The sequence below is a fragment of the Manis javanica genome, chromosome 1, assembly GCF_040802235.1.
Source record: "Manis javanica isolate MJ-LG chromosome 1, MJ_LKY, whole genome shotgun sequence".
In the NCBI taxonomy this organism is placed as follows: domain Eukaryota; kingdom Metazoa; phylum Chordata; class Mammalia; order Pholidota; family Manidae; genus Manis; species Manis javanica.
In genome coordinates, this window is record NC_133156.1 from 123,102,920 (window position 1) to 123,119,826 (window position 16,907).

Genomic DNA, 16,907 nt, shown 5'->3' on the forward strand with positions numbered 1-16,907 from the left:
CCAGAAGAGGGATTTAAAAAACACAAGAAAGGGGTAAGCTGAGCAATTTCTGAGACTCACACAAGGCTGGGAAAAGATCATGTTGACACCAGGCAGAGTGGAAGGACCTCCTATGCAAGACATTGAGCGGAACTCCCAGGGGGATGCTGCCTCTGTAGTGGGGCCAGGTTAGCCCTACACTAAAAGCTGCTCTGGGCCCACCCTTACATGTCTTAACATAACTTTGAAAAGATAAAGTTGATTCCAAAACATCAGTGCATGCCCAACAATATTTAAAGGTATATACAATTGGGCACCCAACAATATAAAATTCACATCTGACATTCAATATAAAGTTACTAGGTATGCAAAAAAGCCATAATATATGACCCCTAGTCAGAAGAAATACCAATCCCTAGAAACAAACACAAAAATGACACAGATGAGAGAATGAACAGACATGAAATAAATATATTTCACTTGTTCAAGGAGCTAGAGAAAAACAGGCACATTATGAAGAAAGAAATAAAAGATTAAAAAACTCCACAACTTCTAGAGATAAAAAATTATAATATCTGAAGTGGAGAATACACTGCACTGTATTAATTAAAGATTCACTCTTCAGTGGAAATGACTGGTGGACTTGAAGACATGGAAATAGAAATAAATAAAAAATAAAGAAGAGAGAGAAAAAAGATTGGAAAGAATGAACCAATGACCTGTGGAACAATAAGCACATGATTGGATTCTGAGAAGCAGTGGGAGTACAGAAAAAGTATTTGGAAAAATAACCGTGAATATTTTCCAAATTGGACAAAAACTACAAACCCACAGATTGAAGAAGATCAATGAACCCCAAGCAGAAGAAACTTGGAGAAAACCACACTGGGGAACAAAATAACTACACTGCCGAAGACCAATGGTAAAAAAAAGAAAAAAAAAAGAAACAGATCCCTACTCTTCCCATAGTTTCTCAACGAACTCTTAGTCCCATATCCATTGCTTCAAAGCATGGGAATTTTCTCCAATTCTTAATGCCAAGGATTTATTCATATTTGTTTTCTAAAAATACATGATAATTTCATAAATTAGGAAATTGTTTTCAAAGTGTTTTACACACAAGAGGGCCACATTAGAAAGCAAAAACAGCCTGACTGGAAAACAACTTATGCTTTTTAAAATGTCATCCATGAAAATTTTAGCAATGTGAAATGCCAAACGTGAACCTGTACAGTAGGGATAAATTGATATAGCAGAGGTCAGTCAAACATACCCTGCCTCACTGGGTCATTAGGTGAGTCCTCCTTAAAGAGGGAAATGTCCTTTATACTCTTGCTAAAATACAGCCAAAGAATTGTGGGTCTTTTACTTTCCCTTAGAGAGTAAGTGCTTCTGGATTTGGATTCTAGAACATCTGACTCATTAAGCCTTTACTAACATGCATTCTCACTGATAGAAGATTAGTAGAGAGTTCAACATCAAAGAGTTCTACATGAGTGTGACTAGACATCCACGCACAACAGAGGCGAACACGTGACAGCTGCAGCAGGGTGGGGAGCAAAGGGCAAATGGGCTTTAATGTTTGCATTGCTTAGCCGAGGTTTACAGCCCAGCTGACTTCACAGAGCCTGTGTCTTACTCCATTTTAGAAGATGGGGTAATCAGCACACTCTTAAGTGGCTGTTGTGGTGAACTTGCAATTAGTAAAAAAAAGAAAAAAAATTAAATAAAAAGCAGAGTAGAGAGCCCTTTTCTCCCAAAGAAATCCATTTCAGCAATGCAGTTATACTATTCTACTGTTCTAATGTGGCATTGTCAAGAAATCCTACAAAATTTTGATGGAGAAGCGTTTTTGACTTTTCCCATAAGAAAACTATTTTTGGGGTGAGTTGGTGAGTGTTGAAAATCTGTAAGTCATGTAGGATGGTCAAGTGGGTCTCTTCAAATGGCCTTCTTGTCCTGGGGCTCCTGAGGAGTGAGAACTAGGTGAGCATGGGGAGAGTGCAGAGCTCAGAAATCAACTGTTGCCATAACACAGGCAGTGTTCATGTCAGTATTTCTGAGTTTCTATTAAATGTAATTGCCAACTTTCTCCAAGAAATTCACATCTTTGGTAAAGATGCTTTCTGGTTTTGACTCAGCACCTTGGTAAAAATCGCAAACACCCTTTGTTGGTCCCATGTTCATGCAAAACTGGTGTAATATGTGTTAATTGGCACATATTGTAAATAGTGAAGGTTATTAGTTTCATGAGGGCCCACTTTTTAAAATCTTCAACCAATGATGAAAACAGAGTAAGTTTTGATGTGCTGTTTTGCTTTTAGACAAAATCAACTTAACAAGTTATAAGTATGGGACAGTAATAAAATTTATAAACAGCTGTACTTGGAAAGTAAATATAAGAATCCAATCAGCCAAGCATCTGTCTTGCCCAGTCCTGAGGAATCTCCTCAATGTTCAAATATTATTTCCTTTGGCTCAACTGTATAAGTGTGGGAAACTCAGGGCTGTCTGAAAGCAGGCCATCCATTAATTGGGGATGAAAAGAGAAGCAGGAAGGGATGTCTTCTTTCAAAGTTGAAATATATATGAGATACAGACACTTAGAGAGTATCGCCAATTTCAAAATTAGCACCTTTATAAACGTTTCCCTCTTTTGTGTCTATGAGCAGTGTGAACAGAGAGCAATAGGCTGAACTCAAATAGTAGACACAAAATAAATAAAACAGGACCCTCTTAGTTATGGAATTTCATTCTCACTCTTTCCTTGCTCAAATTTCTCAAAAATGAATTGACTTTTCTTCTTATCTTCACTTCCTCAAGACCTTTTCATTTCATCTGTCCTCTGCAATCGGGATTCTGTACTCCACCAAAATTGCTTGGTAAATGTCATCAACTATATCCTAGCTGTTAAATCCAGTAGTCAAGTATCATGTTACTGGATTACCCATCACTTTTCATGCCCCTTTGGGGATCTTACCCATTCATAAAGTCTCCAACTGCCTACATGAAAATGACTTGCAATTCCTTCTGCATCTGCCATACCAGATTGGACATTTTTTGTCTGCAATTCTCCACACTCATTTCAAACTCAACTTGTCAAAAACCATCTCATTAGTCACCAAGCCAAATGAAAAATAAAAAAACCCTCTCCCTTCTCCAGTGTTCATTGATTTCCCTGTGTGGCACTGTTATGCTACTCTCAGAGCTTTGGCTTATTGGGCATTGGGCTAATTAAAAGCTGGGCAGGTGATTCTGATGTACCACCAAGGTTAAGAAGCACTGTGTTGGAGCTCACAGAAGAGCAGTGAAGTCTAGGTGACTACTTTCAGAGTGCCTAATTCTCTAAGCAGGTCTGACTCTGTGAGATCCCTTCCCTGTGGGCAGAAGCCAGGCTTCTGCCCGGGACTCTGGCAGTGCCTGTGCTGGGTGCCTACACTCAGGCAGCCAAAGGACAGAACACTGGCCTGCGACAGGGCACTGAGACCTCAGTGAGTGGCACTTAAGTCAAAAGTTCTTTGCATTACTACTGCCACCACATGCTGGTAGCAACCTGCATATACTGCTTGAAGGTGACGGTGCCCAGCTGCTCCCCATCCACAGCCCTGAACCTCTGCAGCGTCTCCAGGAGCTCCTCCTCCGAGGGCACAGGCCAAGGCAGAGAGATGACTAACAGGAATTTCCGCCAGTCCACAAACTCCGAGTTTACTGTTAATAAAGATGTTAACTCCTGTAACTAGAAGAAAACAGGAAATGCCACTGGAATATTTGTATGACTCTGTCTTGAAGCTCTACATCGCATGTTTCTTAGTAAGAGACTCAGTTGAAGGAAGGAGGCTTTTATATCAGTAAATAGAGCCAATTCTGGCTTTTATTCCTCAGGGTCTGCCAACCAGTCCACACCAGACAGTACCTGTTTCAATTTTTTGCTTGACATTTGTGTTTCTTGCTTACTGTTATACATCAAATTTATACATGTGGCTTTTCAACAGAAGAGAGCTAAAGATTACAGAAGAGGCTGTGCCTGTAAAAAAAATACTCTCCCCATTTTGTTTACTGATGCATTCTCAAACAAGAGATTGTGATGAAAAGCAAAACTGCCAGAATTATTCACTGGCACTAGTTAGGATCATTCCATCTGGTAGTAACAGACACAAACTCATGGGCTGAGTCTTATGGTCTCTATAATGTTTCACTGACTGTTAGCATCATCATTCACTCAGTTTTCAAATGCTGAGCATGTACATACTATGTCTTAAGTTCAAGTTTATTCATTTGTTCATTCAAGCTTTATTGATTGCCTACTAAATGTCAGATACTGTGCAAGTACCGGTTATTTTTAAACTACTGACTTATTGATCAAATAAGAAGTATCAAAGCTCTGAAAACCAAACAAAATTGAAGCTTACTTCAGGTTGAGTGAGGTGCATCCAGCTACTAGGAAAGTTGTTTGTTCCAAGGTCTAGGGTTACCAAATCAAGCAGAATGTCAGTAAAGGCTTTATTTCCTATCATACCTACAACACAATGAAAAATATTATTTCAGTTTATCATATGACAGGGAATTTGTTTCTTTTGCTAAAATAGAATAATGGGTAGTTGTGTCATCACTTTCTTCATATTATTTAAAACTGTAACTTTTAGAGAAACAGAAGACATTTGAAAACATAAAAATAATACATTTCCTGATGTGCTCCCATTATTATTTCTCAGATAAGTCAAAATGTCTTTTTTGGCTACGTAATAAATCATTCCAGATTGGGCAAAATATTGGGAGTGTATACTTTCATTTGGAATCTTCTTTGATTTTTTATTCAGAATATGTTGAATTTTTTTAAAGAATACTCTAAGGTTTCCTATATACAGTAGAGCACAAGAGAAAAATATTTTAGTGAGTATGGGATAAATGTGTTTCAAATGCCTGCAAACCACCACTGGGATCAAGGCAACACATTTATCCTTATTTTGTTCTTTAGGTCAGAATATATTTATTTTTGTAAATGCAGGGAGATTTCAATTGATAAAACACTGGGTTAGACGTGCTAATTTAATCATCTAATTTGCTCAGTATTTCAGAGTATTTCACAGAGGATCACTAACCTTTTAAATGTTTTGCTCTTACACACTAATCTACACTGTCCAAAAGAGATGTCTGTTTTGTCTGTTTCTCATTTCAAATTGCATGCACATGCATTAAAAAATAAATAGGAAAACAAAGTAAATGAGCCTGCTTGCAGAACTATCTGTCTAACCTCCAAGACAGAGGTAGCTTCTAGAGCCAGGAGAGACTCCTACATGTATTCGGGTCTTTCAGGCCCAAAGTATATAGCTATTCTTCTTTGTTTAGGAATAAAACCAGTGAAACACAGATGTAGCATCTCAAATTTTTCTTTTTTACCTCTAAATATTTAGCATTTATAAAAGCCCAACATAAATTTTATCATTTTCTCTAACCTTTAGGAAAATGCAACAATCCTTCAGAAATTTCAGTGGTTCAAACCAAATATATACAGTCTTGAGATCTGGAAGTTAATCTTCTGGGTAGCAAGAGCAGCAGACTCTTTCTTTCTTTGATACGATTGGCCATCCAGCAGGTTGTTCAGATAAATTCTCTCTCCTTCTCAATCAAACCTGAGTATCCAGTTTTATGGAGATGAGAACATTTTCCCAGGTAGTAGAATTTTCAGTCCAACGAGATTTATGTGATACCATATTAGTTTTCAGGGAAGTTAGAAATAAATCATTCATGATTCTCAGGATGAAACCATGAATAATACTTTCAGCTTACATATAAATTGTTTATCTGGTGAACTCAGTGTAAAATGTGAAAAACATTTTAAATTTGATTTGTTACTTCAACGGCCAAGGCATGTAGTAATATGATCTTCACATATAATGAAGATAAACAGATGAACTTATACAAATTTTATTCACGGGCCAAAAGAAACCCTCTTTCAATTTGGCCTTAAGTTAGTTATCTGATCCAACAGTCATTTAGAATTTCCAGGAAAAATAGTTAACCATATGCTGGGCCTGAAGGAACTCAGACCATAATCATAGTCTGGACTTAGCAATAACTCTCAGAAAGATGACATCAAAATAACACCATTGCTTAGAAGTATCCACCTCCACCCAAAGAATGTGAAAGTATGTGTGAATACAGTAGACTTAGAAAGTTACAGGAACACCAATTTTTGGATTTTTGCTTTGTATGTTTGGGAGATACCAAATGCCTTTTGTGTTTGATGTGAAGACTGGTTATTGTTTACTTTTAAATTTCAGCTTTTTTGAAAACAATTTCTTTTGCTATGATCAATGACAAAGCCAATGTTTGTCACATTACCAATCACTTTCACAGTGGCTTTCTGAGTTTGATGAGCAATCTGAATTAGGTCTTGTGTCACCAGTTGAAGACAGTGTCCTTGTATTCCATAAATGGATAGCTCTCCTAGGGTCAAAATTATTAATGTCTGGAGAATTCAACTGAATTATCAGGACATCTGTCATGCTTTCAGCCTTGATCTTGGCATGCATTTGTGACTTGGTGCGTTCCATCTGACTAAAGCCACGTTCTGCCTCAGCTGAACTTGCAGGGAGGGTCAACACTAGGTCCACTAGTGTCAGGATATTTGGATATTTGTGTAAGTAAACAGAATTCACAAAATCCCAGGTCAATTTGCGGATGTTCTGAAATCTAGGAGGAAGAATGAAAAACGTGAAAGATCGAGACTACCAAGTTATTTATATTTTATAAATATCAACTGGCTTAATTATGCTTACCTAGCATAAATCTCCAATTTCAACATGCTCCATTCAGTGTCTACTTCCTCAATTCTTACGTTGGCAGCTTCCAGTACTGGTTCATAATGTGCAGCCAGGATGGATACCTCTTTTTCTCCAAATTCTATAATCAGTATACAAGAGAAAATGTCACATAAATTAAAGAAATTCATACAGGCAATTAAAGAACAAGAGGCTCTGAGTCAGCGCATACAGGTTACCTTGATTTATCTTTGCAGGCCACAATTTAAAGCTTCCAATTGTGGTAGCCTTCACCACATCTTCACTGGCGTCTTTGAAACAGCTTTTCAGCTTCTTGATAAGAAGTGTTAAAATCATGTTTCTCACATCAGAAATGTTTCCCTTTCCTCCCAGGCAGTAACCATGAAAGTGTGTGACTGAATCCACCCTACGTTCTTTTGGCCCTGGTCTGGAGAGAAAAATAAAACCAAATAAACAATTATTGAAACAGCACTGTGTGAGTAATTTCCCAAGTCAAACTGTCTAGTTTGACAGTCCTCAGATTATCCCGGATTCCTCACCGTGTTTGATATATCTTGAGCATTTCCAGTGTGGACTCCAAGGTGGCAAATATGTCAGCAATTGAAGAATTTCTGTTCTGATTGACACGGGAAAGAATGCTAAGGATATTAATGACATCCACTAAAAAATGGATAAATTTAACAATGTCTGCTTGGAGAAGGAACTCTAGAAGGTCTTTGGCTTTCTGATGATTGGTGTCACTTCTGCCTTCATCTGCCTGTAACATAGGTGGAAATAAAATACTGGTTTATCTTTCTCAAAATTATTATTTAAAATTTCTCAATAAAATTCTGTTCTGTCATTCTGAAAACTTTAAATTGTATGGTATTTCAAAACTACTTACTGAATGCAGCTGCTGGACAATTGCAGGATATCCCTTGAGAAAGTTCTGAAGGGCTGCCTGTAAGCCCAGAAGCCACCTCCTGCCTCCTATGTGAGAAGGCATCACAGGTCGAAGGTGAAGGCCTTTGAAAGCAGTTATCAGAGAACTCTTATGAAGAGGAGAATTGTGATAGAAGTGATAGATGCTGTGAAGAAGGTCACTGACATCATTGTACATGGGAATGCTCTGGAACACCGTCTTGTAGGATAGCTCAAGATGATGTGCAAAGCAATATACAGGCAGCACACGTGGCTGGATTTCTCTTAAAAGCAGGGCCACCCCGTTGGTTTCTCCTGTTGAGCCAGAGGCACCATCACTTCCAAAACCAACCAGTTTGTTTGCCCAATTTTGGTTTGACAGACTCAGTTGAAGATTTCTCTCTAGAGTTTTCTCAATGGCACTTTTTATTGCCAGAGAATCCTTCTTTTCTATTGTTTGTACCCCAACAATTTGACAATGCACTTTCCCTGCCTGTGCAAACTGCACATAGACAAGTTCAGCTTCCTTAGTTGAACTGTCTGTGATTCCATCGCTGATTACAGAGAAAAATTTACTCTGTTCTAGTTTCTCTCTTAGATTTCTCCGTTCAACTTCAGCAATGAAATATGTAAATATCCTTGCTGATCTGTTAGTTCTGAATACTGGGCCAATATCAATACCTTTCATATCATCCAACTTGCACATCCAGATAAAATCGCTGAGGGGACGTCCAGTCTTCGCAATAGCATGGCATGATCTGAATAAGTTCTCTACTCTCCCGAAGGTCACCTTGCTCATGGTCCTCATCATCAGCTGTGTGGTGGCTCTGTTCACCGGAGAACCACTTGTTGCCTCCATTAATGAGGCCTTGGCATGAGCCTCACTGAGATGATGTGCACTGAGGAATTCAGTCCTGAAGTTGTCAGTGCCGTAACAAAAACTCACTTGGTTCCCCTTTGACTTTACTCCATGCTTGCGACACAGGCCACAGAACATAAGGTTTAGTATCTCATCGTATACAAGCCAAGGGTATTTTTTTAGCCAAATTTTCAAAAATTGATTGCTCCTCTTTGGAAAGTAATGGTCAATTTCCTGTAGCTTTTTCTGCTTTTTGGTGACTGGATTCACATCATCTGGAGGATTCCTGGCTTTAAAGTAACTCCATGTTGTTATTTTAAGTAATCGCCAATGTCTACCTTCAATTGTGCTTAATCTCTGCCTACCCCTCGCCCCCTACATTTGCTCATTATTTCAGAAAAAATTATAGCGAGTGCTTACTACTTATCAGGCATTCCTTTTCCGTGGCAACAAAAAAGAGCAACAGGAAGCACATGGCTGTGTGTCTGTGAGGTCTGCCTTGCCCATCTGGCCCATCCTGCCTTGGTCCTGCCTGCTCTGGCAGCGCTAGAGCTGACTTGGTCATTCACAAGGGCTTTAGGCTCTGAGACCATCCTAGCTGGATTTGGAAAGGAGATGTGCCTCATGTCTCACCTTTTTATTTTCCCTTACGGTCTAATTTTTGACACATATTTTTTGGAAAGGGGAATATATATTTACCTGGATAGACAAAAAACTTTAAATTACACAAAACAATGTCATAAAATACCAGTTTTTCTCTGAAGGCAGAAAGCCCAGACTACATATCTATTACCTACAACTTCTGACTCTAGATCATTAGATGAAATAGTCCATTTTTTTTGTATAATGAAAGAAATGGAATATGTGTGTGATATTATGCTGAAATACCTCATGTTGACATGCATACCCAATGTTTTGTTTTGTTTCACTGCTTTACTATCCTAGTTTGACTCCTCAACTACATTTTTTTATTAAAGTATCATTGATATACAATCTTATGAAGATTTCACATGAGCAACATTGTGGTCACTACATTCACCCATTTTATCAAGTCCCACCCACCAACACCCCATTGCAGTCACTGTCCATCAGTGTAGTAAGATACCAGAGTCACTACTTGTCTTCTCTGTGCAATACTGCCTTCACCATTACCTACCTACATTATGTGTACTAATCATAATACCCCTTAGTCCCCTTCTCCCTCCCTCCTCACCCTTCCTCCCCACCCTCCCTTTCCCTTTGGTAACTGCTAGTCCCTTCTTGGAGACTGTGAGTCTGCTGCTGTTTTGTTCCTTCAGTTTTGCTTGGTTGTTACACTGCACAAATGAGTGAAATCATTTGGTACTTGTCTTTCTATGCCTGGCTTATTTCACTGAGCCTAATACCCTCTAACTCCATCCATGCTGTTGCAGTGGTAGGATTTCTTTTCTTCTTATGGCTGAATAATATTCCATTGTGTATATGCACCACATCTCAACTAGATTTTAAACACTTTTGACAGACTGGTGCTTGCTTCTTTTGTGTTACATAATATCTAGATGAGTGCTAAGTCCTTGGTAGATGTTTAAAACTATAAATCTCCTTTTTCATTGATGCTCATCATGTCTTATCTCTTAATATCTTTTAATGGAAAACTTGTGACATTAGTCAATGAGCTTTGGCCTTTCTTATCCTACTGCATCCAACTTTTATTTTGTTTTTTTTCATCAGTCTTTTTGCAGTGGTTATTGTTAAACATAGTGCCACTTTTTTTTTCAAATCCTAAATATTACTGTTTTCATTTAAAATGAGACTCCTTGTAGCTGATCTTACTGCCTCATTTTCTTATCTGGACAGTGGGTTACTTGTCAGTCCCCTGTATCAGGCCCTTAGCGCCAGGCTTAGTGCCTGCTTTATGCACATAAATGTTGGTGAATACATAAAAAAGAAGTCTTCTGTTGCTAAAGGAAAGGACTTCAGCTTTCACTACTGATTTAGCTAGCTTTTAGGTTTTTATGTTTTTAAAAGGACAGATTTTCCAGAAAGTGTTACCTTGAATTGTGAGCACATATTTTTATTTGCCTCATGTAAATTCTCTGGCTTCATGAGAATATATTTCCTCTTGAAGAAACACCTGAAACTCTGCCCACAGACAGTTCTACCACATCCAAAGGCTTCTAGATTTACTACTGCATTTCCGTGATCTGAATCTGATCTAGTGGAAGATGTTCACTCACTGCAAGAACCATAAGGTACTGGGGGCCACACTCCTTTGTGCTGTAATCCCTAGATTTTGCCCCCTGGCACAATATCCCTGTTAATACCATCAGTCCTTCTCTACCATTCCTTTTCTCAGAAAACTTATTGTATTTCTTGATTTGTTAAATGTCAGGCTTACCTCCCTGCAAATACATAGCATTGTATTCTTATAATTTTCTCAGAGACATAAAACCTAGAAAAATCCACAGACCTTTCTAGTTACTCCTTTCAGGTGCCCTTATCCTATTTCTCAGTTAGTTGAGCTTTATGGAGAGACAGAGGAGCATCTGCTGCTCTCCCAGACAGTCTCTTCAATCCAGTCTCCCAATTGTTTGACTCTAAATGCCTTTGAGAAATGCCTTCAATAATCCTCTCCTGCATGTCTTTTGCAAGCCACTTGAAACTTCACAATCTGACCACAAACTCTTTGTGGTCCTCACCTCCTGCCTCTTGCCACAGCTAGTCCGCTGGTCCCTAAATTTGTCATGCAACCTCAAAATCTCAATGTCTACTCTATTTTCTTCCCCTTTGCCTAGAATACCCTGCCCCTGCTTCTCTTCCTGGAAGGTTCCATCCAAAAGTTTCTTCTGAGTTAACCCCTCTGCTGGCTCACATGGGCATCAATGATCCCTTCCACCTTAGAATTCCTGTAAAACCATGCAGCTCAATGATCTAGCTTAGACAATACAACCTAGAGTTCTGAATTTGTACCTTCTCTGAGACCAGTCACCAAATCTAAGGTCTCCATGAGGGGTTCTAAGGAGGGGACCTTGTCAGTGTTTACAACAATGTTATAAATCTTGAACAATTAAATGATGCCTCTATTGAAGAATGGTGGGAATACAGAATTTTCTGGACTGTGTTCTTTTCAGATAGCCTCTCAGCAGAAGCCAAAATAGCATGAACCAAATCTCCAAAGGCATTATATGCAGTACTTACATTATATGCAGGGCTTACAAGTAATGGACACCTTACAGTTTCAGTGGGGGTAGAGAAACACTGCTGAAGTGTTCTAGTTTCAATAGACTCCAAATTGCTTCCATTAGAGAAAGGCCATCTTTCTAATGTGCTTGGCACTTGATGTTAATAGATAAGAGATGCCTAATCAGCAGTTACTGTGGTAAACAAAGTGAACGTTTTTGTTTTTGTTTTTGTTGTGATTCTCCAGTCTGGACAGACACATATCTCATGGTTTAGTTCTACCAGATGTTGTAATTTTTTTTTCTGGAAGTGTTCTGGGTAATGCTTGTAGGTGTCTACTATGCCAAGTTCACCTTTAGGACACTGAGCTAATATTTTTGATGACAATAATCGTAGTTTGTATCAATATTGTATAATGTTGCATAATACATAATGATATATTACTATAATTATATAATTAGATACCAATGGCTTATATTACATGTAAATTGCATATTTTATGTGCCAGACACTTTCTAAACACTTTACATATGTTAATTACTTGGATGTTCATAACATCCCCATGAAATACCCTATTTTCCAGATGAGGAAAATGAGACAAAGACCATACCACTGAACTTTAAAATGCTCTTATTTAAGCTGTTCCTAAGATTCTGAAATATGGACCTTTGTTGGGTGGCAAGAAAAATGTTAGCATGACAAGTTGTTTCAGTGTGTTTTTCATGATCTTGTATGATTATCATGCATAAGGTCATTTTTTTCTGGCATATTTGTGGCAATCATATCAACAAAATACATTTTATGTCTAATTACTATCTTTACCAAAGGGGATTTAGTATCATCATAAGTTTCAAAATGTGATCAGGAAAAGAGTTTTGAATATAAGCATTACAGCATATGATGCATTTTCAATTTTACATTATCTTTAGTAATGACTTTTGAATGACTTAATTTCCAAGTGGGTTAACCAATGTTTAGTAGAAAACTCCTTAAGCTTTAGGTCTTTCCATTTATATCCTGATATTAGCTACTCACAAGTATTTATTCAGGCACTTATTTTAATCAATGATTATCCATTCCCCTCAATAATTTTATTTATGTAGCAGAATTAAAAGTTACAAGGTGTAACTTAATGACATAACACTTCTTATAAATTTTCTTAAAAATCTTACTGTGGACCTGGTAACATAATGACTGTTATGTGCAAACATATATGCTCTTTTTCTAGAAAAAAACTACTTGTTCATCATATTTTAATACACTTTAGTAAACTTGAAAGTTTCAAGATATCATAGGTTGCATTGGCATATATGAAATTGTATAGGAAATGCTCATATTTCTTAGCTTAGAAATAACAGCAATTTTCAAGCTCAAGCAAGAAGTTGTGTAGGGTCACACATTTAGAAAAGTACCACTTTCACCTAGTTGCTCTATACTTTCAAAACTGTTATCACTTTAACTAAGACTGTCTTTTGAAATTGTAGAGTTATAGGATAAATACAATGAAAGGTACAATAAAAGATCATTTTACAATTTGTGGATGGAATATGACAAAAGACTTTATTTAAAAAATGGATGGGTGTGTATCATTTAAGTTAGTGAACAACAATCACAGAACTGAGGAAGAAAGACTAAAGTCAGAAGATGCTTTTGGGGGCCAGGTGAGATGGGGAGAAGGGGTGATTGGTAATTACTGGACTTCCTCAGGGAGGGGAAATGTCAACATTTGCAGCCTGTCTTTAAAGATGTCATCAGAGAACCTTTAATTTTGTGACTTGGGGATACTGAAAAAGGCATGATTATTATTTTGCCTTCCTTTTATAACATTAGCAAAAACAATAATAAATACTATATCTATTGATAGATTGCCCAATACTGTGCTATTTTACAAGTACTTAAAAAGCAACAAATACAATATATATTTTTTAAGTTTTATAACTGAACTAATAAGAAAGAAAAGGGTTTAAAATGCTCATATACCAAAACTCATTTTGAACCATCAATATTCCCAAATACCACAGTATTACATAGCTTTGTAAATTCTCCAATAATTAGAGCCATCATTCTTAAATCTGGGTTAACCTTCAGCCTGGGTAGTTTCTTCAGACAGAGGAGGCCTCCCTATCTTCTTGCCTTCTGTTCATGCTATTGGAGAAGAGAAGCAGCAGTCCTGACCTTTCCTTGAGTACATCCATACTCACTGCATACCTATACATTTTCTAGTGGCTATTCCGCCAGCTCTAAGTATCCTCTGTATCCTTGTCATCAAATCACTCTTCATTTCTTTCAATTTCTCCTTCCAAGGTATTGTTGCACAAAATTTTCCCTGACCAGCCTCACTGCACACTAACTGTCCTTTGCTTTGCATTCTTGAGCACTTTTATAAAGTTCATATTCTATTCCAGAAAGAACATAAGTAGAAGTCTATGTTTTCTTCTTTGCTCATCTTTTCAAATTACACCAAGTCCTTAATAAATGGTTTTCCTTTTACATCTACTTAAAAAATTTATAACTAAATAGGAGGGCTGAACAAGATGGCAGCATGAGAATTGAGGCAGAAACCTCCTCCCAAAAGTACACATAACATAAAAATAGAGCAAATACAGCTGCCTTGAAAGAGCAACATGAAAGTAGACTGCAACAGACTGCCTACATCTGGGGAAGAGAGAAGACTTCACAGAAAAGGGTAATGTAGCAAAACTGTGATACTGAAGGTCCCAAGCCCTCCCCCAACACCAGCTCACAGGTTGGAGGAAGAGAAATGGAGCAGGGAGGGGGTAGAACCCCAGGACTGCTGAACACTCACCCCTGGAGATCTGCTAAGGGAGCATGGACCCACATTATATGGTGCTCTGGAGATTAGAGGGGTTGGAAAGCAAATACAGGCAGAATAATTGAAGAGACTGAGATTCCAGGTGCTTGTAGACAAAAGTTAAGCACAACTTGCCACTCCAGGACAAAAGAAAGGCAGGCACTTTGAAAGACTTCCCAATAGCGAGAGGGCTGCTAAAGGGGCAAGGATTACACAGAACTTGCTGCTCAAGACAAAGAAAAGGTGGAAAAAATCATCCTGGCACACTCAGCCCAGCAGGCTGGGAACTTTCAGGAGCCTCAGGCACTCCATCTCCCTGGCTGGCAATGCAGTGCCAATAGGCAGCCTACTGCTCCTTCCTCATGGCAGGCACTGGTCCACACACCTGCTGTCGTGCCAGACCAGGCAGAGGGTGGCCCTGCCTATGGCAGCTACAGGAGCATAGCAGAGAGGCTCCTCCCTGTATGCTCGGCACACTCCCTGGCAATGGAGGCAGGCACTGCAGCCGGGAAGCAGGAAAGAGCTCTTTACTCCTAGCAAGCACTGGTGCCACATGCCTGTGATCCCCATCATCACTCCAGGTACTGGGCAGCTCCAGAGAGTAGAGCTTCTGGGCACTAGAGGGCACCACCTACACAGTTATTATTCCATAATAATGATTAGAAGTATGAAATAGCAAAAGAATCTTGTACAAGCCACAATACCTCAAACACCAGAAAGAGGGCTAAGTGAAACTGAAATGACTAATCTTCTTCATAAAGATTTCAAAATTAAAATCATAAGCATGCTCATGGAGCAACAAAAAAATATTCAAGATATCAGGGAGGACTTCAAGAAAGAGTTAGAAACTTTGAAAAAATACAGTGTCTGAAATGAAACATACAATGGAGGAATTTAAAAGCAGATTAGATGAGGAAGAGGAGACAGCAAATGAAATAGAACAGGAATACAAAGAAGATGAGGCACAAAGAAGCTGAATACAAAGAGGAGAGAAAAAAGGATCTCTAGGAATGAAAGAATAATAAGAGAACCAATCCAAACAGAACAATATTTGCATTGTAGGGGTACCAGAAGAAGAAGAGAGAGAAAAAGGGACAGAAAGTCTCTTTGAAGAAATAATTGCTGAAAATTTCCCCAATTTGGGGAAGGAAACAGTCTCTCAGGCCATGGAAGTACACAGATCTCCCAATACAAGGGACCCTAGGAAGAAAACACCAAGACATATAATAATTAAAATGGCAAAGACCAAGGACAAGACAGAGCATTAAAAGCAACTAGAGAGAGAAAAAAGATCACATACAGAAGAATCCCCATCAGGTTGTCATCAGACTTCTCAGTAGAAACCTACAGGACAGAGGGAGTAGCATGATATATTTAATGCAATGAAACAGAAGGGTCTCCAACCAAGAAAATTCTAGGTGGCATGATTACCACTTAAATTTGAAGCAGGGATAAAACATTTTCAGATAAGCAAAAGTTCAGGGAATTTACCTCCCACAAACCATCTCATTTCAGAGGGACTGCTATAGATGGAAGTGCTCCTATGGCTAAATAGCTGTCACCAGAGAAAATAAAACCACAGCAAATGAAGTAGACCAATTAAGCACTAAGCAAATTCAAAATCAAATCAAATATCTCCCAAGTCAGACAAGGGATAGACAAAGAGTACAGAATATGATACCTAATATATAAAGAATAGAGGAGGAAGAAGAAGGGGGGTTAAGAACCTTTTGATTGTGTTATAATAGCATACTAAGTGAGATAAATTAGACTTTGAGATAGTAAGGAAGTTGCCTTTGAACCTTTGGTAACCATGAATCTAAAGCCTGCAATGGCAATAAGTACATATGTATCGATAATCACCCTAAATGTAAATGGTCTGAATGCACCAATGAAAAGACAGATTCAGTGAATGGATAAAAAAACAAGACCTGTCTATATGCTGCCTACAAGAGACTTCAAACCCAAAGACATACACAGACTAAAAGTGAAGGGATGGAAAAAGATATTTCATGCAACTAATAGGGAGAAAAAAGCAGGAGTTGTACTACTTGTATCAGACAAAATGGACTTCATAACAAAGAAAGTAACAACAGACAAAGGACATTACATAATGATAAAAGGGTCAGTCCAACAAGAGGATATAACTGTTATAAATATCTATGCACCCAACACAGGAGCACCTACATATGTGAAACAAATACTAACAGAATTAAAGGGGAAAATAGAATGCAATGCATTCATTTTAGGAGACTTCAACACACTGCTCACTTCAAAGGACAGATCAACCAGACAGAAAATAAGTAAGGACACAGAGGCACTGAACAACACATTAGAACAGATGGACCTGACAGACATCTACAGAACACTTCATCCAAAAGTGACAGTATACAGATTCTTCTAAAGTGCACATGGA

At 38.3% G+C, this 16,907-nt stretch overlaps 1 protein-coding gene across 11 annotated transcripts in view; it reads right to left on the minus strand.

Annotated features, from left to right (window-relative positions):
• Positions 1-16,907, minus strand: part of SPEF2 (sperm flagellar 2) — a 204,310-nt gene that overhangs the window by 21,411 nt on the left and 165,992 nt on the right. For 7 of the 11 annotated variants that reach the window (XM_073237244.1, XM_073237235.1, XM_073237218.1 and 4 more), the window contains 2 exons: positions 4,389-4,495; positions 3,533-3,715 (listed from right to left, as the gene is read on the minus strand). In XM_073237244.1, coding sequence (XP_073093345.1) covers positions 3,533-3,715; positions 4,389-4,495 — 290 coding nt within the window. Of the gene's footprint in view, positions 1-3,532; positions 3,716-4,388; positions 4,496-5,439; positions 6,673-6,758; positions 6,883-6,979; positions 7,189-7,300; positions 7,519-7,644; positions 8,811-16,907 lie in introns of those variants that run through there. The other 4 variants (XM_073237201.1, XM_073237200.1, XM_073237222.1 and 1 more) reach the window with 3 other exon arrangements.